Source organism: Mytilus edulis, chromosome 2, assembly GCF_963676685.1.
Source record: "Mytilus edulis chromosome 2, xbMytEdul2.2, whole genome shotgun sequence".
Lineage (NCBI taxonomy): Eukaryota > Metazoa > Mollusca > Bivalvia > Mytilida > Mytilidae > Mytilus > Mytilus edulis.
The window spans coordinates 23,332,693-23,356,651 of NC_092345.1; the positions used below are offsets into that span (position 1 = coordinate 23,332,693).

The 23,959-nt window shown below is 31.7% G+C and overlaps 1 protein-coding gene across 1 annotated transcript; it reads left to right on the forward strand.

Annotated features, from left to right (window-relative positions):
* Positions 1-469: 469 nt before the first annotated feature.
* Positions 470-20,405, forward strand: LOC139510520 (uncharacterized). Its single transcript, XM_071297091.1, has 9 exons — positions 470-553; positions 1,531-1,693; positions 2,191-2,499; positions 4,047-4,113; positions 6,442-6,509; positions 8,350-8,394; positions 10,393-10,494; positions 12,384-12,402; positions 18,828-20,405. The coding sequence occupies exons 1-9, from the start codon at positions 479-481 to the stop codon at positions 19,795-19,797; spliced, it is 1,818 nt and encodes a 605-aa protein (XP_071153192.1). The 5' UTR covers positions 470-478; the 3' UTR covers positions 19,798-20,405.
* The last annotated feature ends 3,554 nt before the right edge of the window (positions 20,406-23,959 follow it).

The following is a 23,959-nucleotide window of genomic DNA, read 5'->3' on the forward strand; positions in this document are numbered from 1 at the left end:
ATTATATTTTCAATGATGTGGGAACAAAACAAACAGATTAATACGTCAAAATGTCAAAAAAAGGAATAAAGCAGTCAACATTGTGTTTTCATCTTAATCTATAAAAAAAAAATATGTTTTCATATATGAACCAGCAGCATCAACAGTTATATGTTTTCTCTGTACATAGAAGTAGTGATGCTAATTGATTGAAATTTGAAGAAATAACATCACGAGAGTGTTTATTATACATGTTATAGATGGGGTATTTTATGAAAAAATAGCAAAATCACAAAAATACTGAACTCAGAGAAATAATCAAAACGGAAAGTCCTTTATCAAATGGCAAAATAAAAGCTAAAACACATCAAACGAATGGACAACATCTGTCATATTCCTGACTTGGTACAAGCATATATGTCAGTATTTTCTAATCGTGAATACATATTGACGTCTGACTGTTGTTTAATGTAATTTGAATTTTAGAGAATCAATTTTAATGTTTTATTTTGCCTTTATATTTGTAGCTTACAGGAACGCAATAAAACTAATGTGGATAATATTTATTATTTCGGTAAGTAAAGAACTTTCAGGTAATAGACCTATAAGCATTTTATTCTTCCTTTACTTTTGCAAAATTGATATTTTGATTTATATTGATGTCTTTGTAACTGTCTGGATGACAGATGTTTTCAATATCTAGATAAATGTCAAAAATAAAAAAGTAAAGATACAAAACAAAAAGGGTGAGTGGAACCTGAACTAGTAAGGAATAAACCGCTGATTGTAGAGTCAGCATAATAGAGACGAGTCGTTCAACTATGTCATTTAAAAAAAAATTAGGGCTTTTATTTGTGTCATTATCCTTAATATCAAATTAATAGGGCATAACACGTATACATGAGTATCAATTAAAGGAATTGGCATTGTATTTGTTTTTTCCTTTTGTATTTCTGAAGGTTTTACACACATACTCACGGAACCTGGTGTGTCGCAGGCAGTTGTCAGTGTTATAGACTTATGCTGAATTTTTTAAAAAATGAGTCCATTTATCAGTAAAAATACTAAACTCTTTTTAAGTAGCTAGTTTTTTCGTTGATTTTTTTCATCTTTTATGTTTATGGTAGAGCGTTGTCTCATTGATAATGAACAATATCTGCTCTTTTTGATATATCAGTGACAACGTATCCTTTTTAGACATTTTGTTATTTGTTTTAAGCTTTGGTATATCAATATAATTCTAAAGAACTAGACGTTACAGCAACTTTTCTAACATATGTGTCGCCTTAATCCGCTTCGGTTACTAGTAATACATGAAACAACATTTAAAATGTTTTCTTCTGCGAAAAATACCCCAAATTCTATAAGTGAAACGGAGACAACACAATGAACAGCATATGCTCAATTTTCATATGTAAGGTTTCATATATGTATATATAGTATAAGGAAAAACATAAGGAAAAGGCATATATGTTTCAAATATAAAAATATTTGAAAACATGTGCCTTAATTCTATGACATATTTAGATAAACACGCAGTTCTGTTTACAGGCACATGTTTGCACAGCATTTCTACTGAAATGTCCAGAACCAGCGCAATGGGCACTTCGTGCCAAAAGTCACTGTCTGGATCCATCAAAATATTTTTGTCTTCAAAATGATCTTATCCGTGGATATTCCGAAAACTGTACACGGTCTGACTTTCAGCAACCAGGTAAATGATTTTTGAGAAAATTGTTAAAAGGTTTTATATAATTGAGTTCACGATGGAACCTCAAACTTACAAACAATACACATTTAAAATGCCAATGTAAATGTTGGTTTTTGTTGTGTTAACCAAAACCCTTTATGATATGTTTTAATTACATAAAAAATATGTTATTACTATATGAACAACTTATATTAAATGGCTTCTAATTCCATTTGGAATTGTTGATAAAAACAACCATTGAAACTCAACTAAATAAATATATGAATAAGTGAAAATGGCAATTCTATAAAATTTTTATAAATATTCAAAGTAAATTTGTCAGTTATTCGACTGTAGAAGTAAACAAATAATATGAGCTATGTTTCCTTGAGAATGATGTGTAAATATTAGTGTGTTATATAGACATTGGAGCGTAACGAAAAAATCGTTCAAACTATTAAATAAGTTACACATCGTAGTAGTGTCATTTAAGAAAGGATATACTCACTTGTTTACTACAGGTAGAAGAGCAGTTCTGCGAGGTGGAATAGATGCAGAAGTATGTTCGGCAGAAAGATTTCAACCATTTCCAATTAGGTTTTACACAAATGTTAGTACAAATTGTATATTTTTTAAATCATTCTGCAATGAAGACGGTCAAGTTGTATATGACCCTGGAAATCGTAACACCGATACAACCTGCAGATGTGATTACAGACGGGGATACACATTTGTTGTTAGTCCGGAGAACTCATGTTTTTGTAAACCATTGCAAGAAGATTGTTCCTGCTACTTAAAGACCTGCTTAAATACTAGTATCCTTTCACCAGGTAAAATTAACTTTGAATTTGTGCAAAAGTAACAATTTTATTGACATTTCTAGTAATATATTAAAAGAAAATTCGCTATTTGCAAAATTTGCGTCATAGATCATTTCTACACAAGGAATATTTTATAACAACTTTGTATCTTTGTTCATCCACACATGTTCCATAATGTCAAACGTCAAACTTAGCAACCTCCGTTTAACTAGAATGGATTTTGTCTTCTGTTTAAAATAAAAGAAATGAAAGAGGTTCATGCGTCATAAGATTTTGATAATGTATAAGCATGGGACCTAGTGAGACATAGTATACTTTTTAAAAAGTTTGTATTCGTCAGATCACAACAAAATGTTATATATGATACCATTTACTAACATATATTGAATACCTATCGACATTTGCCCAATCACTTCTTCAACCAATCATAATCAAGAATCTAATTAAGTTAATAAATATAGACTTGCCTCATAGTACTTTTGAAAAATGAATTAATGTCGATTTTGCGTAAAAGTGTGATGATTAAATTTTTTTCCAAATGAGAAATTTAATTTAATATTTTAGGTCAACGTTTTATTTTGTCATGAAATTTAGAGTAGATTCACTAGTAGTAGGTTATTTCTAACATCATATGTTACAACGTTAAACATTTGTTGAAAAGAGGAAGGTATTCTTTTAAACGATCATCAAAATAAAGTGCAAAATATTCGTAAGCTATATAGGCATAGATGTGGTACGATGACACTGAGACAACCAAATGACGTCGGTGTAAGAAAAAAAGCTATACATCACCGTACCGTCATTAATTGACAATTCATTATTTTCTATAAGCGTTTTCATAATTGCGTCTTTCAAAATAATACCCATGCATTTTACAAATAGATCTTTCGTGGCCATACACAGAGGAAAAGTATTAAGCATATGTATGTCACAGTGAAGATTTTAAATCATAAATCATAAATCCGGTAATTTCGGAGTTTTTAATAACCACTGAATCGATAAGGGAATATATATAGACAATCCCTGATTTTACTGAGGACTTTACGAAATCAATAAAATAACTGAGCATATTTTGATAAATTCACTGGTTCTATCTTTGTAATTAAAAAAATATGATATCCTACTCCATGTTTATAAACTTACCATTTGGTAATGGGGCAATCTTTTCTGCGATCTATATATAAGTAGAGGGAATACAATGAACTCAAAAGGGAGAAGAGTATATATGTCAATAGAGTAAGTGTTTAAAATGATTTTACATTCGATTTTAGCAGGGATTTCATACATCCCTAACAACAACAAAACTACAAAGCACACATACAAGAGCACTCGTCCTCACTGACAGCAAGTTCGAAGCCTATCCTCTCTACTTACAAAATCATGTATCATAGACTAAAATATCAAACTTGCCGTTGATGAATAAGTTGACACCACGACAGAAATTGAATTAACGATTGTTTTACTTTACATACGTAACGACGTCGAACCAATTGAAGTAATTCATTACGGATAAAATACCAATATAGCACCCATGTTTAATTTTGGTATGCTTTCAGATTACCTATGTTTGTATAAAACGGATTTCAATCAAGTTACACACTGTCGACCATTTTCAGATGAAAAGTAAGTCATGATTAACATGTTAATCTATACTATTGGAAAAATGGAAATTATGCATCTTAAAAATCTGCCTTTTATTTACAAACTTACAGTTATTTCGGGTGAATATTGTTTTATGTCTAATCGTTTTTTGTCAAAATAATTACAAAACTATTTTGCAATACCATCATAGTCTTATTCCCAAAAATGACTGTTATACCGAATGTGAATTTAGTTGCTTTAGGACGTGTCGCGTTATTTTTCACATCCATCATTCATGTATTCATTTTTTATGTGTATGTTATGGTTTTGGTTGGACAATTTGTTATGTCTTATCGTTTGAAGTTCAAACAATAAAAAATTGCCTTTCCATAACGTCATTATCATGTAATTTATGGACGAGTATTGTGAAATAATTGTATTGAGTTCGAGATTACATGTTAGTTACGTAAGAGGGTCATTGTTTTGAATATCCTGTAGTGTTTGTCGTTGATGGAATATGAACGCTGTTGATCTGCAGTTTGTGTGATGTGTCGACTTTGATTTTATTTGTTTGTGCGTTTCTTTGCGGTGGATGTTTTTGCGTGGGTTTGTGTTGTATTTCTATCACGTAGTGATGTCATTTCAGCGATATGTTCTAACATTGTCATAAAGCGGGAGGTTTGGCTAACCATTAAACCAGGTTTACCAACCATCTTGTCTTAAAATGTCCTGTTCCAAGTTAGGAATATGGCAGTTGTTATCAAATAGTTCGTTTCTATTATGTTTGCGTTTGTTTTCTTTCAATTCAGTGGTCATGATGTTCCTTTGTTTTCTTTTTATAGTTGATGTGTTTCTTTTGGTTTTAGTTTGTTTTCTCTCAATCGATTTATGACTTTTGAACACCAGTATACTACTGCTGTCTTTATTTACAGTTTTAAGTTTTTTAATTGTTTATTAAATCTAATTACAATGATACTTATGAAGATACACTGTGATATTCTTGAGATCTTTTTTTGATGGATGCTTGACCGTACATATATGTCCTTCTTTTCCGAATTTTTGTCCTAACGTAATTGCTCTGTATATGATTTGACGAATAGGATGTTAACAAATTCTGCATTCTGTAATTAACGAGAAAACATTAGGCAGTCACAATCATGATCACGGTTTAAAGTTGCACAGATTAACCCGAACGGACACTGCAAAGAGATCCACACATCGTTTTGTCTCTTTTGTGAGATCACTTCAATTTTTTTTTTGGTTGGATTCGTGTTGCTCAGTCTTAAGTTTTACGTTGCTGTGTTCCTTATTATGTAGTTTTTTTTTCTATTGCTTTGTTTGTCTTTGACAGAGTTAAGCTGGTATAATATTTCAAATTTGACAACGGTACAGTTATAAAAACAGAAGCTGCGTATTTAATTACTCTATCGTTGTTAAATTTGAATATTATACCAGAATAGATCGGTCAGTGCTGTTTATTGAGAATGCATTTCCATGCAATCGTTTTTGTAACATCTTAACTGTCGTTACCTTTGTAATTTTAGAGTTGTATCAGTTCATATCGCATATTACTATTTTTAGCTCACCTGGCCAAAAGAGCCAAGTGAGCCTTTCTCATCATTTGGTGTCCGTCGTCCGTCGTCGTCCGTCATCGTCAACTTTTACTAAAAGCATCTCCTCTGAAATTACTGGGCCAAATTTAACAAAAATTTGCCACAATCATCATTAGGAAATCTTATTTTAAAAAAGCGTCCGATGACCCCGCCTTCTAACCAACAGGACCGATATGGCTTAAAATAGTACATAGGAGTAAAATGCAGTTTTTGGCTTATATCTCTGAAACTAAAGCATTTAGAACAAGTCTTACATGGAGCAAAAATGTTCATCTATCTGCCCTGAGATTTCTAGACGAACCAGAAAACCCGTTGTTTACATTATTATAGATAGAGATAAATTGTAAACAGCAATAATGATCAGCAAAGTAAGTTCTACAAATAAATCAATTGGTAATTGACCCTTTATGAGTAATTGCCCATTATAGTCAATTTTTAACAATTTTTCGTAAATTTTTGCGATCTTCTACAAACAACTTGTCCAAATTTAACCAAACTTAGCCACAATCATCACTAGCGTATCTAGTTTACAAAACATGTGTCCTTTGACCTGCATTCCAACCAAAATGGCCTTCTATCTGCCCTGAGATTTCTAGACGAATCAGACAACCCATTGTTGGGTTGCTGCTCCTGAATTATTTTAAAGAATATATTGCAATGTTTGGTTATTATCTTAAATATTATTATATCTATAAGGAGTTTAATGTCTGGTTAATACATAACAATATTTTTACAAATAAACTATGACACATTGCAGTTATACCATTAGAAAAAGACCTGATATAGTAGGAAACGTATCGGAAGAAGACAACATTTCCTTCCTAGGTTTGTTGACATATTATCATTTTTTTATTGATTTTATAAGTTCGCATAGTGATCAAAGAGAAAAACAAATTCCCTGTATTTATCCATATTTACATGCTAAAGTGAAAACCTGGCATTTTTTAATACGGCTTAAGAACGAGAAATTAAGACAATAAAATAAAAATCACATACATAAAACAAAAGATTAACAAAAGAACACAGAAAAGCAATGCAATGCATAATAAAAAGAATCTCAGTGTTACTTCATATCTGCTAAAACTGTTACATATACTACTTCTAAAGTACCTGAACGAGTTGCTATTTTAGAAGAAGAATTCACCGTAACGGTTTATATAATCGGGTTTTTTTTCAAAAAGTAAGGAAATGCCTTTGACGTTATCTATGACAATGTTGGTACTATGTATGACGTTATGATTATAAGCTAAATTTCTTTCATACCTTATTTGACATTAGTGTAAAAGTTTGGAAAAACTTGTTTTCCCTTATTAAACTTGGGAAAATTTTTATAGGTGATAATAAGCAGTCACACTAGGCCACGATCACACAACGATCTGCGAAAAAAAAACTTTTGATGATCGTAGTGTGATCGTACCGTGACCCAACCGAGCTACCACTACGACTATACTACGTTCATACCACGCTGAGCAAGACCACAGTACGGCTATAGCACGTCCATGTCGTCCTCATCACGCTCTTCTTACTACCTGACTACGTTCATAATACAACCATCATGTTCATTGTCTGTCATTGTCATAAAAATTATAAAAGCTCTCCAGGTTTTGTTTGTCTGTATGTAATTTGAACCTGTTGTCCTTTTTCTCCAATGGCCCAACCATGCTTGACACATCTGTGTCATCCCTACTATCGTTCACTAAACATCATTATTTGATCTTGATGGACCAGCAATAGATTGTGATTCAAGTTGGATTGGTCGGTCTGACATATCTCTCCTGGATTATGATTCGTTACTATCAGATATCCCTCTGTCTCAACCATTCCCCTTCCACCACGCCAACGAGTTCTGATAGATTTTAGTTGTATGACTTTGTTGTTTTTCGAAAAACTCTACGTATCAATTAGAAATAGAAGGAATAGAACAATTTTTAAATGGAGCACGATGTTGACGTTATTGCAGAGAGCGTAGACAGATCGCGGTATGAACGTGGTAAAATCGTAGTTGTGTCGTGATAAGGGCGTGTTATAATCGAAGTAGAAGCGTGGTAAGATCGTGATGCAATTGGATAAATCATGGTAGGGTCGTAGTGAAGGCGTGATGAGCGTGGACAGATCGTGTTTATCATAATGAGGTCGCAGAATAAGCGTGGTGAAAATGGTTTAATCGTAGCGGTATCGTAGTAGAAGCGTAATGAGGACAAAGTAGCAACGTGAAAGAAATAAATATTTATATTTTCATGCCACTCATACAGCGACTTCACCACGATCTGAATTTATTTTAGATCGCGGTGAGCGTGGTGCGATCGTGGTCTAGTGTGACTGGGGCTAAAAACATTAAATCCATTGTCCTATTCTTAACACAATGTCTTGCAATATCATTCGATTGATACATCTTCATTAGTTGCAACATCGTCTTTTATAAACTCACTGGGATTTCCTTGATGATCCAGTTGATTCCAATTACAATTTAATATTGCCATGACTTAGTTTTGTGACCTTTTGCCGTGAAATGTTTTCATTTATATGCAAATATATATCCATTTATGGATGGAAACCAATGAAAATCGTAATTGTGTACTGCCAGAATTCATTCAAAACTTTCCAGTCTAATTCAATTCATTTTTCCAAACGACCTTCAGTGTTTTTCGTTTTTATGTCTTTTTAGAACCACGGAACAAACACCTAGAGTTATATGTAATTTTTATTTTTGGTAAGTTATTATGTAAGTTTATGACAGAGAAGATATGATACAGTTTTTTATGAAACGGTTCTTAGCAACTATTGGCTCCTCAGCATTTAGCAAAACACAAACCGTTTTGTAAGCTATAAAATGCCCCGACATGCATGAATTTGAAACAATTTCAACGCCAAAATCCATCGACATGAGTTATATTGAAATCTTAATTAAAAAAAAACAGACTGCAAATTGTGCCAACTATCCGAATAACATGCAAATTTATTGACCGCGATGTTAGAATAAATAAATTACACCCTGTAAAATATGTATAAGGTACTGAAAATTGCTTGAAATAACCGAGTCACATATAATTATATAAGAGAGGCGAAATTTAAAAACGAATATTCAAGTTCATAAGTCGAAAATCAACTGATACGCCATGCAAGAAATGAAAAAGATCAACAAACAACACCAGTTTACACAACACAACGTATAAAACTATATACTGAGCATTATTAAGCCAACCAAGAAGTGGAACTGATCTCAGGTTCTCCGAAAAGGTAAGCAGATTCGATCTACGTATGGCACCCATTGTATTTCTCAAGTCGAATTCAATAGGTCACATTTGGGGGGAAAGGACGGATTGCAGATAGCAACAACTGGGAGATATATATTCCATATGCAGGCGCTGTATGAATGTTGCTACATAGAAATGGAAATTTAAAACATGGAATTTGAAATCACTTTGTTTTAGTAAAGTTCTGTTTCTAACCAACCCTCATTATCAATTTATATCTGTAATCAAGATATGTCGGAAATACATGTATATGTCGAAGTATGCAATTCCTGTTTTCTTATGTAGAAAACTCAAATCTACTGTATCTACAAATGTATCGCAAACAAAAATCGGTTCATAGTGCATTTAAATACTCCAAAAGCTGTTGCACAATCTTAATTATTTAAAAAAAAGATCAACATTGACAGAAAACTACTGGAAGGAAAAACATGTTCTTAGGTTTGATCAGATCATAAAAAACAGAAACCAGGAGTGATAGGTCAATGATATGTTGTATTCAGATGGATTGCAAATATCCTTTTTAGTGAGATTTTTCGGCTTTTCTGCCTCAGCCATTAAAAAAAAGGAAGATGTGATATGATTGCAAAAGAGACCAAATGGCAAAAAAATTAACAACTATAGGTAACAGTTCGGCCTTCAACAATAAGCAAAGACAATTCCGCAAAGTCAGCTATAAAAGGCCCCGTAATGACCAATGTAAAACGATTTAAACAAGCAAACTAACGGCTTAATTAATGTTCAAAAACAAAAGAACGAAAAACACATATTACTGGTATATAACCCACCAACAAAAGACAACCACTGAATTACAGGCTCCTGACTTGGGACAAGCACATACATACGTAAAGTGACGGGGTTATACACGTCAGCGGGATCCCAACTCTCCACTAGTCTGGCACAGTCGTGTAATAGTTCACCGTAAAATGAACTATATAAAAGTCGGTTGATAAAGGATTAACTATCATAAGGATTCAAACAGAAATACATCTAACATAAACACATCGTGGACGTTGCCAGGTAATAGTACATCCCAACAACAAAATGACACAGTACATATCTGAAAGTACTCGCAGCTACTGACAGCTAGTTTAAAGCCTATAACAACTAATAAAAAAATCATGCATCTAAGACCAAATTACCAATCATTTGTAGATACAGCTCTCTCACGAGCAAATAAAAGACCTAACAGTAAAAATGTCTATAAATAAGGACATACACTACAGGCACGGGGTTGTCTATTTTACTTTGACTATTTTGGAGAACTTACATTTTACAATGTGTTATTAAATCAGTTTTAGATAACTCATTATATGAAAAGTCAATGTTATTTGGAATGCAGTTTTATTTGACTTTGCAAGTCTTATTTTTATCAGTATGGTTAATTGACTTTAAACCTGAAATAAAAGAGAAAAATACTCTGATAATATGTACACGTCTTTAAATTTGTTTTTTAGGAGGTGCAATTATGGTCCTTTTACTTGTCTTATTTGTTAGAGGGTTAAGAAAATACTGTTTTAGATCACGTCTCGAAGTTCTCAATGCATCTGATCGGAAAAGTGAGTATGTTGTTTTCCAATTTTTGTTAGAACTGGTCTTTTTTGTGTGTGACAAAGTATTTAGAGTATTTCTAATATATTGCAACATACCTTGGCATAACAATTTCTGTTTCCAACATGACATTGCAAAACGCATCACATTCTATATTCACAACTATTGAAATCAAACATGTATTATCAAACATTAAAAAAGGATACTTTTAAAACTATAATTGTATGTAACATTTTTCTGTTAAGTTTTAATGAATCAAAACGTCTTACTTGATAACTTTCGATAAGTTAATTCATTTAAAGTCATATGAAACGAGTATCTTGATATTCAAATGGTATCAAAAATATTGAAACCGGGCATAGATATACACTGAACTAAGTCTTGTATGCAGGTGTTTTTTGTAATATTCATAACTCATCTATATAACGTATAATCGACAAATAATATGTCATTCTGTGGTTGATGATCCTAAGCTAATTAACTTTCGAGTTGGTTCCCGAAGTTTACCGGATCATGACTTTGATTAACAATAACACCATAGCACGTAAAATGTGTGGAAAGTTTTTGTTTTTTTGGCGTATATACTAGTATTCCACTACGGGGAAAATATGAAGAATCTACAGTAGTATTGCTCTTAAAGTTTGGAAAATGAGCTCCCTAAAATTTCAATGAATTCATGTTTATCTCATTAGAGATTTTTGCCGGAAAAGGAAAATATGAATGGTGCTCATATCGGAAGTCAATTTGCATATGTATTCGTTTACTTGAATCATTTGTATGTCTTTTTATTGCAAAATTACTATGATAAATCATCCAAATGGTGAAGTTGAAATCATCCCTTCGTAAATTTTATGGACGCCATCACGAGTTGGTTGACCGTTATGGAATAACCGTTTCACAAATGATATCGGATATGTTCCTTACGTCGTAACTACAATCCCCTTCCCTTTCATGAATATGACCTACCGAATTAGACTATTTACCGGATTTGTAATCACATAAGCAACACGACGGGTGCCACTAGTGGAGCAGGATCTGCTTACCCTTCCGGAGCACCTGAGATCACCCCTAGTTTTTGGTGGGGTTCGTGTTGTTTATTCTTTAGTTTTCTATGTTGTGTCGTGTGTACTATTGTTTTTCTGTTTGTCTTTTTCATTTTTAGCCATGGCGTTGTCAGTTTGTTTTGGATTTATGAGTTTGACTGTCCCTTTGGTATCTTTTGTCCCTCTTCTATGATAGTTTTGTTCCAATGGTATTATAAAAAACGCGTGACAAAAATAACGAACTCTACATTCAGAGAGAAAAACTCCTAAAAACTTTCAAAGTATACGTTAGACTATATCACCATACGCAATTATTGGAAAATAACTAGGCGGATCATAATAATTAAATAGCATATTCAAGACTAGGTACAGGTAGTAGTATTAGCCCAGTAGTCAGTAATATTATGTTGACATGATATACCATCGTTTATTCAGTTTCTTTTATAGAATGTTACATAATTCAATGCACGAATAGTTTTGTAAATTACCTTTGCAGTATTGGCACACGTTTGTCAGAATTTTTAGTATAACTTGCTTTTCAACATCATATTTGATTTTGCGCCACTAATGAGTCTTATTCTTTATTGAGTTTAAATCTTTTAAAATGTCTCTTTATTTGGTTTTGATAAGAACACAAAACTCTCGTGACTAACAGTCCACTAGCAGCATGTATCAATCCAATGTTATAAATACATTTTACATTGTGTGCATCCGAATCAAAATTTCGAAAATGAGAACAAATAATGTTATCATATGACATTCAAAAATAAATGTTATGTTGTAAAAAAGATTTCAATGTATAAACAATTCCATTGTTTTCTATGTGTAAATACTTCACTTTTATTTTATTCCAGAGGACAGCATACCTGTAGAGTAAGTTACTTGTCACACGAGTTATTACAATCACCAATTTGTTTTTGTGTTTAGTTCCATTGTGGTAACATTTGAGATATCTTAAATATTTTTTACATACAATGTAACTTCGCAAAATTAACCAGTTTTATCGATGTATGCACACTAATTTGAAAAAAAAATTTAAACAAATTTCTCTGAAACCAAAGAGTTTAGGGCAAATCTAACAAGTAGTAAAATTGTGTACTATAGTATCAGGTTAAGATCTATCTGCCCAAAAATTGTCAGACATATCAGACAACCTATTGTTGGGTTGCTGCCCCTGAATTGTTGGACATTTTGCAGTTTTTGTTTATTATCTTTAACGTTATCATGATTTAAATGATATGTTAACCCCATAAGGAGTTATAGCCCTTTAAGTCAATTTCAAACAATTTTTCGTAATTTTTTGTAACCTTCTCCTCTGAAACAAATTTAAACAATTTAGCCAAAATAATCATAAATAAAACATATCTAGTTTTAAAAATGTGTCCGATCACCCTGCTTGCCAACCAAAATGGTAGACATGGCTAAAAATAGGGATAAAATACAGTGTTTGCTTATATCTCTGAAACTAAAGCAAAAGTATAATGTTGCATTATTTTATGCATCAATTGTTAATAAAAATATCAGGTGAGCGACACAGGCTCCTTGAAGCCTCTAGTATATTGTTTTATTAGTGCTTCTAGCATCTGTATCCGTGTATTTTTACTTACAGAAATTCAAATCAAGTAAATCATGGCAATTCGGAATAAGTCTGCTACTTGAAACACAAAATTCTGAATATAACCATTCCCTTTTGACGATAAACGATAACTGTAAAAGCTATAATATGAATGTTCTCTACATAACAATTCCAAATATATATGGTTTCTATGATTTGTCACCGAACCCTTCGCAAACAATCGCATGTCTGGCATGTAACAGTTTGAAGGAATAATTAATTAACATTAAATATAAACATTTCAAGGTCAATACAGTACAAACCAGTAAAAGTCTGTTATGACATATATCTATACTCAACTGTACTGATGTTTTCTCGACCAGTCTCAATTGATCAGTTATCAGAAATATTTCTGTTTGAGTCACACTCATTTAAAAGAGAACACCTGGTCGAATAGTAACACATTTTAATTAAAAAAAATAAAAAATAAAAAAACATATTTTAAATAAAGGCAACAGTAGTATATCGCTGTTCAAAACTCGTAAATATATGGACAAAAAACAAAATTGGTATTTATTAAAACTTGAATAAACTACTAAAAAATACAAAAGTTAAAAGAAAAATAGATTTTTTTTCTACATGTAAAATATATATGTCCTGAGGTTGGTATGGCTTAGTATGGAGTTTCTTGTGTGCCGTGTCATGAATTTGACAAAATTTGATTAATCAAATTATTTTTTTACGGAAACCTTGAAACACAATATATTAAAAGGTCATCAAGGATTGCTATGGAAGTTCCCTTATATTTAATTATTTGTGTTACAAAACAAGGGTGTCATTTTTAGAATTTGTTAAGTTGCTTTGTTTACACTTTCTTTACTATTCATTGTGTTATTAACTAAACTCGACTTACATTATGAACTTTGAATGCCAGAGAGAAGTCCCAGGTCAAAACTAATTTTGTATGTTTCTTGAATGAAATATATAAAAGCAATTAGTATACAATTTTGTCTTGAACAAAAAAACAATGATGATCAAATAGTTGTGAAGGCTTGCATTTAAGCTTGATCAACTTTATTTAGAAGATTACTGTATCAAGTTGCACGATATATTATACGTTTTTGCAACGTGTGAATATTGTCTTACATCAATGGTTTATAATGCCCTACTACCTGTATGACACCACAGTCAAATCGTGTCACTATAGCTTAATTATTCATTATCAAAAGTCTTTTATTTCTTACGTTATTTTTTTTAATAATTGTTGGTAGCATACACCGCCTTTTATAAATCTTTTAAAACAATGTGAAACAGATTTGGTTTTCGGTCTCCATATTTTATTAGAGCTTTCTATATTATATTTTGATAAAGGTATTGCAGACAAAACAAGCACAATACAAAAGATCTCTAAGCATCCGAGTTTTAAATATACTCGATCTCGACTAACGAGGCACGACTGTATATAAGCATAAAAAACTATCAATAAATACACCAAACATCTTTGCTCTATACGTTTGGAAGACTAAAAAGGAAACTCAAACACGCTTGAACAGAAAAACATGTACTGTAAATTTATGAATTATTGCAATTTTTTATCATTTCGACAGGGTTGTAATCGCAATAATTTCAACATGTATGTTAAAAAAAAGTTGAATTCACCACGATTTCTCTCAATATGTGTTTTGTTTTAAATCGCAATTTAGTATAAAATGACAAAATTTCAAAATAGATGCATGCAATAATTTCTAAATTTACAGTACTTTGTGTTTTCTTTTCGGTGAAATCATACATGAATACCAACCTATAAATACAGATTGGCAGACAACATTTAGCTATAATCATAAGGCAGACGATTATAGTACAGAGTTTCTGTCTTGAAAATTTAAATAACATATGTATCGAACTCAGAGGAAAATTCTAAACGGAAGGTCCCTAAGCAAATGACAAAATCAGAACCTCAAACACATAAAACAAATGAATAACAGCTGTCATATTCCTGAATTGGTATAGGCACTTTCCTACGTAGAAAATGGTGAATGAAACCTGGTTTTATAGCTAGCTAATCCTTTCCCTTGTATGACAGTCGCATAAAATTTTATTATACTGACAACGATGTGTGAACAAAACAAACAGAAATAATAGGAGAAGATGGCAAAAATAAGGGTACAACATTCAGCATGGTGCTATAGTATCAGTCACTATAAAAACAAGTCATCAAAGATAAACAAATATGCATATAGACAAAGCTCATTGGCAGAAATGAAAGACAGAAATGAATACATCAATTGCATATAATTTATTTTAAGTTTTGTGTTATTTTGAATTGTTACTAAAAAGCATTAACGACAGTCTTTTCTGATCTTTTGTATGCATACATTTTGTCTTTGATATTTTTATAAATCTAAAATCCTTTAAAAATGTAATCTGTCCTTCCATGAAATATTGCATTTAATTTTGAAACTTCTCTCTGGCAAAATTCGGCACCAGTATGAAGTTTACAAAAGGTAATTAAATGGTATATACACGTGTCTTTCAAATTATAACTGTCCTGTTAGGATCTTATTGATGGCGTTGGATAAATTTATTGGTTTTCAAGAGCTTAATTGACTGTGCGTCATAATGAAAATGACTTCCATTTTCGTGATTGAAAAGGGGGCTTATTTGGATAATATTTGTAACAAGTACATATCCTGACTAATGCTTACTTTTTGAGCCCTTTGAAATGACACCCTTTTTGTTGAGACATCCAAAAATATGTTCTCCAAGATTGATAACTTACTCGTTTACGTTTGTGACTTTGTATTTGAGTGGTGTTGTTTTGAATTTCTACCGTTTAAATAATTGTATGCATAGAGACATAATTAGTGTTCTTATTGTAACATATTTTTTCCCAATAAGTTATTCAGTCTGGGCAATTTCACAATTCATGATAACCTCCATATAAATAACCTATATAAGACGCAACTCTTTATCTAGAATACTGTTAATTACGAAATGTTTGTGGTGTTGTTTTTTTGTTGTTGCAAAAAATGCGACGATATATATGTAGATGTCACAAAAAACACTTGTCATTCTATTTTGAAAGCATTTCGAAATCGCCATAAGTAAACTCGCAGATATTGTTTTATTAAACGCAAAAAATATGCGCATGTACAAAGAAATACGAAACATAGAAAGAATTCTGCAAGATATACAAGCTACACATTCATGGATTTATCCACGTTTCTCCGTGTTTGAAAAAACGAATTTACGTTTTTCGTATAAATACAAAACAAAATTTAAAGGACTATTTTAATTGGGATGGTATAGTGTTAGGTTGGTCCCCTCCGTAAAATATTCAGTATGCCTTTGGAATATACAAATAATATGAGGCAGGCATTACCTGTAAATGGGAACGAAGTCTGTATGAATTATTTTTTTACCGTGACGTTTCCGATTTTGGTTCTGTTGTTAGGGATTTTAGTTGTGACGTTGTTAAGTGATGACGTCATATTCAATGTAGACCAAGAAACGCTGTCATCAGGAAACGTTTTTTTTCATAACAAACATTTTTAAAAAAGAATTAGTATTGAGTTCCTTTCTATATATATTTTACTAGACTGATGCATATATATTTTATTCAAAGTCCCATTAAACTAGACCGGAAAAGAGTAGATTTCTGTGCAAATTCAGGGATTCAAAAAAGTCTGAAAAAAAGTTAACGATTTTGTGTTCATTAGTAGAATGAACAATGTCGGGAAATTTTCCCGATTTTTTTTTTTTTATTTTTTTTTTCTACCGTAATTGGGGACTTCGTCCACATATTAAAGGTACAATGTATGAATATTTCTGAAACATACATAAACAAGTACCCATACATATCATACATGTCCACTCTTGCGTCTTCTGATGATCATCTGATGAGTTGAAGCTTTTCAACCTTTTTTCAGTGTTGAAAACACTGTTTTGATCACCAATGTGCATATCTACATGTAGATTTTTTGTTTAAACAGTCAATTTTTGTAAATAATGTTTCAGCATTTGTTGTATATAATTTTCAGTGAAGGATCCAGAAATTTTCATAAAAATGGGGGGGGGGGCTAAAACAATATATCTAAATCTGCCTCTTAGAGATATTTTCTATGTTTTATTCATATAGTGCAATTTGAGGTCTATTTCTAGTTTCCTAGTTTTTCCTAGTTTAGTTTATTAGAGAAAACTCAGCCGCAGAAGACTGCGTAACAGGAGCATATTTATATACACAATATTAATTACAACATAGTTCATAATACAAACAGAATACATTTTTAAATTATACATCTTCAGAAATAAGTTTGTGTTTATTACAGTTTTAAATTAGACAAGCATCTTTTCTACCTTTTGAATAAAAATTGACAGCTTAGACAGCACATTACTATTACTGTATTTAAGCATGCCAAGTACTTTTTTTTTCATTTGGATATTTTAAATAATATGGAGGTATGAACTTCCCCCTTAAATCCTTAACTTCACAGTTGGTACATTTACATATATAGTGGTATACATCTCCAAGACCAGCTTTACAGAGTGGACAAATCCTATCATTTCGTGGTACATTTCTCCATCTTCCTGTTTCGATGGGAAACTTTGTATTACATACCCTTAATTTACATATGTTTACTCTATGCCCCCGTCTTAATTTTAACAGATATGTTTCCAAGCAAAACTCTTCTTTAAAGTGTAGATAAAACTCCCCCCTTGATGAATTGTTTATATCTGAGAACCATTTTTGAATAAACTGGTCCTGGAGACGCTGCCTTACATTAATTTTAATATAATTATAATCAACTTGCTCCGGAAAATTATATAGTTCACAAAAGCCACAATCATTGAACACAGATTTTACATAGTTAAACCACTTAAAATTACTACCTTCATGCTCATGCATGTACCAAAGTAACTTATAAAGTGGCATTTACTTTCTTAAAATGATAGGTCAAATTGATCCAAACTTTGATGGTATGGTCCCTCCCATGTACCAATGTGGTATATGCCATTAAATTTTGGGAATGGTCTCTGATGCCATAGGAACCAATCAAAATGTCAAAAATTTCAAAAATTTCAAAATGCTCCAAAATTGATGTTACTTAACAGGATTGTTGACTGTCAAGTCTGCATGAGACTTTTGAAGTTGGAAATTCCAAAATGGCTACCGTTGCCATGGAAACTGCAAAAATGTCAAAAATTTTCAAAATGCTTTGAACTTAATGAAACTTGATATTATTGTTAACTGACAAGTAAAGATGAGACTTATGACTTTGAAAATTTGAAAATGGCTGTCGTTGCCATAGAAATGACTGCCGCTTAGTGGCAATAGGGGGAAGGGTGACATCCGCTATTGCTTGCAATGGCAATTCTAGTAATGTTTATTATTTGATCCTAATCTTAAATATTTATTGACGTAATGAAAGCTGGGGAAAGATTTGTTTAAAGCTCCTATGTTTAGCAATACAATCCTGTGTTTGAAATGATTCTAAAACAAAACGATTTGTTTAAAGTAATTTTTTAACATTCATTTTAATATTTTCACATACTAACATTTATAAACTATGATAAAATCTTTGCCATCCCATGTTTGAAATAGTCTAACCTAGTACATTCAAGGACAACATTAGGGTATCATTATAAAAGTGACTGAGTCATAAATATTTCGAATGCATTTGACTTTTTTTAATTTAAGGTATGCAAACTTGTTCATTTTTTTCTGTTTATCTTTGTACTGTAGGTGTCATCACTGTGAGAAAATTTACAGATGTAATGAATGCAACAAAGTTTTGTGTAATGAGTGTTTTATTAAGCACGACAAACCAGACCTTACATTCCGATCTACAAACGACAAACTGCAGCTGAATGAAAACTTCAAGGTTTCTACCTGGATAGTTGATATGAAAGTCGTATCTGGTGAAATAGTTGTGATTGCTTTGTATAATATGCGGATTCTAGAAACTCACATGTATCATGATGGTAGGTGGCATCGAACAGAAATAAAAGTAGGTGGAATACCATGTAATATTGCAGTAATGGACATGGATACTGTCGTTATTCTGTTAACACATACCTATGAAAAGATTGCTGGAATACAAAAGGTTGACATAAAACGTGAACAGGTATATACACCAGAACTTGTCAATACTATGTCACCTGTTGACTTTTATGAATGGCATTGTCCATTTTCCTACATTATTGATCAACTTTATTTTGGTGTAAATTCAGGAATAAAAGTGACAAACATGTCAGGAGAATTTGACAGGAAAATAGATCTAGAAATAACACCAAGAGATATTTGTTATGACGCTGAGGCATCACTCATTTACTGTTTTGACTCTTCAGAGGAAAAACTTATCAGTATTGAGCAAAAAGATGAAAAATCAAATACATTTACCAATTTTAGTTTAAGTTGCCCAAAGCGTGTAACGATAGATGGCGACGGAAACATTCTCATCTTGTGTAAAGAGGAACCGAATTGTTTCAAAGTTAACCGGATTAGTCAAGATGGAAAGTCAAGTGAGATAATTATTACATTGAAACAACATAAATCATATTATTATAAATTTGCAAGTATTTGTTTTCATAAGGGAAAAGATGCCATAATAGTTGGATTGAACAGTAATGTTTATTTTTACAATTCAAAGTGTGAGCAACTCAAACCAGTGCTGGGGCCGTATGATTTTGACATGAAGAACTGCATAAATTGATATTGTGTCATGGATATTCTTTGTTTTTCTATTATAACTATTGTGTAAAATAACACGAGAGTTTTAGAGTTCAACACTAATTTGACTTCATCCGTACATTACACATTTGATTTCCACACAAATAGAAATAATTTTGCGGTGCTATGTCTATAAGCTAGTAATAAAAAGTTAAGATATACACACGGTGAGTTATGGTTGCGTACACTTATATCATTTGGTTAGTTTTATCGTAAGCATCATATGCCAAATCTCCTGATTTTATAAGAATTTTAACTAAACAGCTTAAATAATCAGTGAATTTAAAGTGCTTAATAATCGAAACAAACGACTTCATGGTTTTGAATCGACATTTATCAAGACTCGACTTTTTCAGATCTGTACGAATAAAAGACAAATTCATGTATTTGGTTAGATGTTATATTTGTTATTCTCATCGGATTTTGTCTAATGCTTAGTCCGTTTCGGTGTGTGTTACGTTTAAATGCTGTGTCGTTGTTCTCCTCTAATATTTAATGCTTTTCCCTCAGATTTAGTTTGTTACCCAGATTTTGTTGTTTTTTCCATCGATTTACGAGTTTTGAACAGCGGTATACTTCTGTTGCCTTTATTTAGGGTTGATCATAAAGGTATTAAATTGATATCATGTAATTAACTTAAAGTACCAGTTTTGAATTATGTTATGATACTGCCATCGACATGTAAGATTAATAAAATTATGTTGCTGTTTAGAACTATTTAACTACACGAAATCATAATCATATAAAGATAGCACTTGAGCGCAAACACAACCGTGAAATAAGTAACTGTTTTTTTCTTCATCTGTATATTTCAAAATTTGTTTATCTACATTTGCACTACATTGTGTTATTTTTCACACAACAAGCATATAAAATTGTTTTGCATTTACTTCCTAAATTCACCACGAAAGCGAGTTCAGTTGCAAATATTACACCAGTGACAATTTTTTAACCATCAAAAGGTCAACACCTTAGTGAAACAAACATCTGCATTAGATAACATTAATATTATAAATAAAAGCATAGGTGTGTTTAACACTAATCGAACACAATCTGTAACAAAAGACAGACAAATGATACCAAAGGGACATTCCAACTCATAAGTCAAACTACAAACAACATTACACAAAACGCAACATAAAAAACCAAAGACCTACCAATACTAACCCCAAAAAAAATATTTTTTATTTTACAATATATTCAAAATATTATATTGTATTTCCTCTCATGATTTATCTATTTATTTTGCAAAAGGTGAAACACAGTGGCTTAACAACCTAAAAGGTCACAAGAATATCTGTATCAAACAACTCAATAGGTACATCTTAATAAAAGTGCTACAAAGAAATATTGAAACTTTACATTTGGTTAATGATAACTGGTTTTTAAACGCCCGTCAAAATTATAACGAGATGTATTATGGTATACAAATGTCTATGTGTTCGTCTGTCCGTCTGTCCGTCTGACCATCTGTTCGGCATAAACCCATCGCACCATAACTGAAGAACAACTTACCCAAATTTCATGAAACTTGACATACTTGTTTCTTATGATGGTCAAACGATCTGTTTAATTTTTGGTGATTTATATTAATCTAAATGTCTGTATAATGTTGGTTATGAGTCAAAATTCCATTTTTGGGTTATTGAGTTTCTTGTAAAAAGAAAAAAAAATTGGGTTTCACATGTCGCGCTGTATCTCAAAAACGGTTTATGATTATGCTTAAAATTTTACCCACTTAATTATATAAATCTAAAGTTCTGTATACTTTTTGGTGAGGATTCAAAACAATTTTTTTTTTATAATTTTTTTTTATTTATTTATCATGGATTAACAGGCATTTACATAAATTATCTATAGCGGCACATAATAAAGCAAGCAAGAAAAATAAGCATAATCAAGCAAATAAGAGTAAACAAAAATAATATTAATAATACGATATGATATAACGGAATATGGATGAAGTATAATATTTTCATCAAAAAATATATTGTGATAATGGAAATTACATTTCAAGCCCATCTACATGTATACATAATAATTGACTATTAAATTAATTAATGACTTTGTCCCAGTGGTTCCAGGACATGTTATAATCTTTCACACTCATATTTTTGAGGAAATATGTTTTTCTAAAATTAAATTTTCTTTGATATATTTTTTAAGTCCCTCATTATGAGGTTTTTCCTCTTGCATCTTTGATCTGTATACAAAATACTTTACTAGTAAAATGACTACAGATGGGTGCAGTCCTAACCTGTATGGCAGGTTAACTTGATAACCAGTCATTTGGACAGGTCAAAGTTAACCTGTGACCGGATTAGGACTGCTTTGACTAGTCCTAGGACCAAAATCTAGTTAACTTGAAAAGCGGACTTGGTCCTAGGACTGTTTTTAAGTCTGCCAAAAAGTTAACTTGGAAACAGTTCCGCTATTGATATAAGTTAACTTCGAACCAGTCCTGTCATAAGTTAACAGAAGTTAACTTAGAAACCAGTCCTGTCTTAAAGTTAACATAAGTTAACTTCGAAACCAGTCCTGCCACAAAGTTAACATAAGTTAAGTACCGGTCTTTGTAAGAATCATGCAGGTTCCTGTTGATAGGCGATTCATGACCCATCTTCAAATGGCTTTATATTTTGTTTATGAGGAGGGTATGGTATGAAAATAAGTTTCATGTATTAATTTTTTTCTTTTGAACCTTGGTTGCCATGGAAACCATCCTTACAAAATTTTGCCTAAATACGTTCATAAGTAGCCTTTGAAAATTGAAATATAAGGGGTTTTAAAGTCCCATAGAAATAAAGTTAATCAATACAAAAAATATGTATATTTACAGTATTGACAAACAAAACCCCTAACTATACAAAAACGTTAAAATTTTGAATTTACTAAATAGTTTGTTTCCATAGCAACCATTTAAAAATGTGTTAAAATTCGAAAATGAAAAATTTCAAAAAATCTTTAATTTTAAATCTGTTTATCTCCCAAGACCAACAATACAATGAAATGTCATTGACAAATTTTGAAAGACCACATTCTATATATTGATAAAATAAAAAGAAAGTCGTGTGTTTTTTTTTTCTTTAAAAAAATAATTTTAGTCAAAAATTGTCAATTTTCACCAAAATTCAGATTACCAAACAGATGAATACTGAAACATTTTGAACTGAAAAAGCTAAAACATTCCATTTATACATGCATTTCTGACACAAATTTGGTAATTATAAATGAGAATATATGATTGATAGAGATATTTTGGTATAGAAGGAATTTTTTTCTCTCTGGGCATGGTGCCACACCCCCCCCCCCTTTTTTTCAAAATTCAAAAAATTATTAAAAATTTAAAAGATGGAATTCAATTGTGAACATTTTGAGCATTAAAACATGAAATTTCTTCAAAGGGTGAGCGCAATAATAGAAACCCCCTACACCATTTTTATACGACCCCAAAAAAATTTTGGGATCGTATAATGGTATGATGTCGTCGTCTGCGTCTTCGTCGCCCGAAGACACATTGGTTTCCGGATAATAACTTTAGTTTAAGTGAATAGATCTTCATGAAACTTTTTCAGAAGGTTCAATACCACAAAAGGAAGGTTGGGATTGATTTTAGGGATGATGATCCCAACCGATTAGGAATTAGGGGCCCAAAGGGGCCCAAAACAAGCATTTTTTTAGTTTCAGGATAATAACTTGTGTAGAAGTATTTCAATTGCTCTGAAATCATATCGCAATGTTTAAAACCACAAGTAGAAGGTTTGGATTCATTTTATGGATGATGGTCCCAACCGATTAGGAATTAGGGGCCCAAAGGGGCCCAAAACAAGCATTTTTTTAGTTTCAGGATAATAACTTGTGTAGAAGTATTTCAATTGCTCTGAAATCATATCGCAATGTTTAAAACCACAAGTAGAAGGTTTGGATTCATTTTAGGGGTAATGGGGTCAAAGTTTAGGAATTAAGGGCCAAAAAGGGGTCAAAACAAGCATTTTTCTAGTTTCAAGACAATAACTTATGTGTAATTGTATGGATCTCTCTGAAATTGTACTACAATGTTCAAAACTGCAATGGAAAGCATGGGATTGAGTTTAAGGGTTATTGCTCCAAGGGGGTTTAAAAAAATTGGGGAGGGGGGGGGGGAT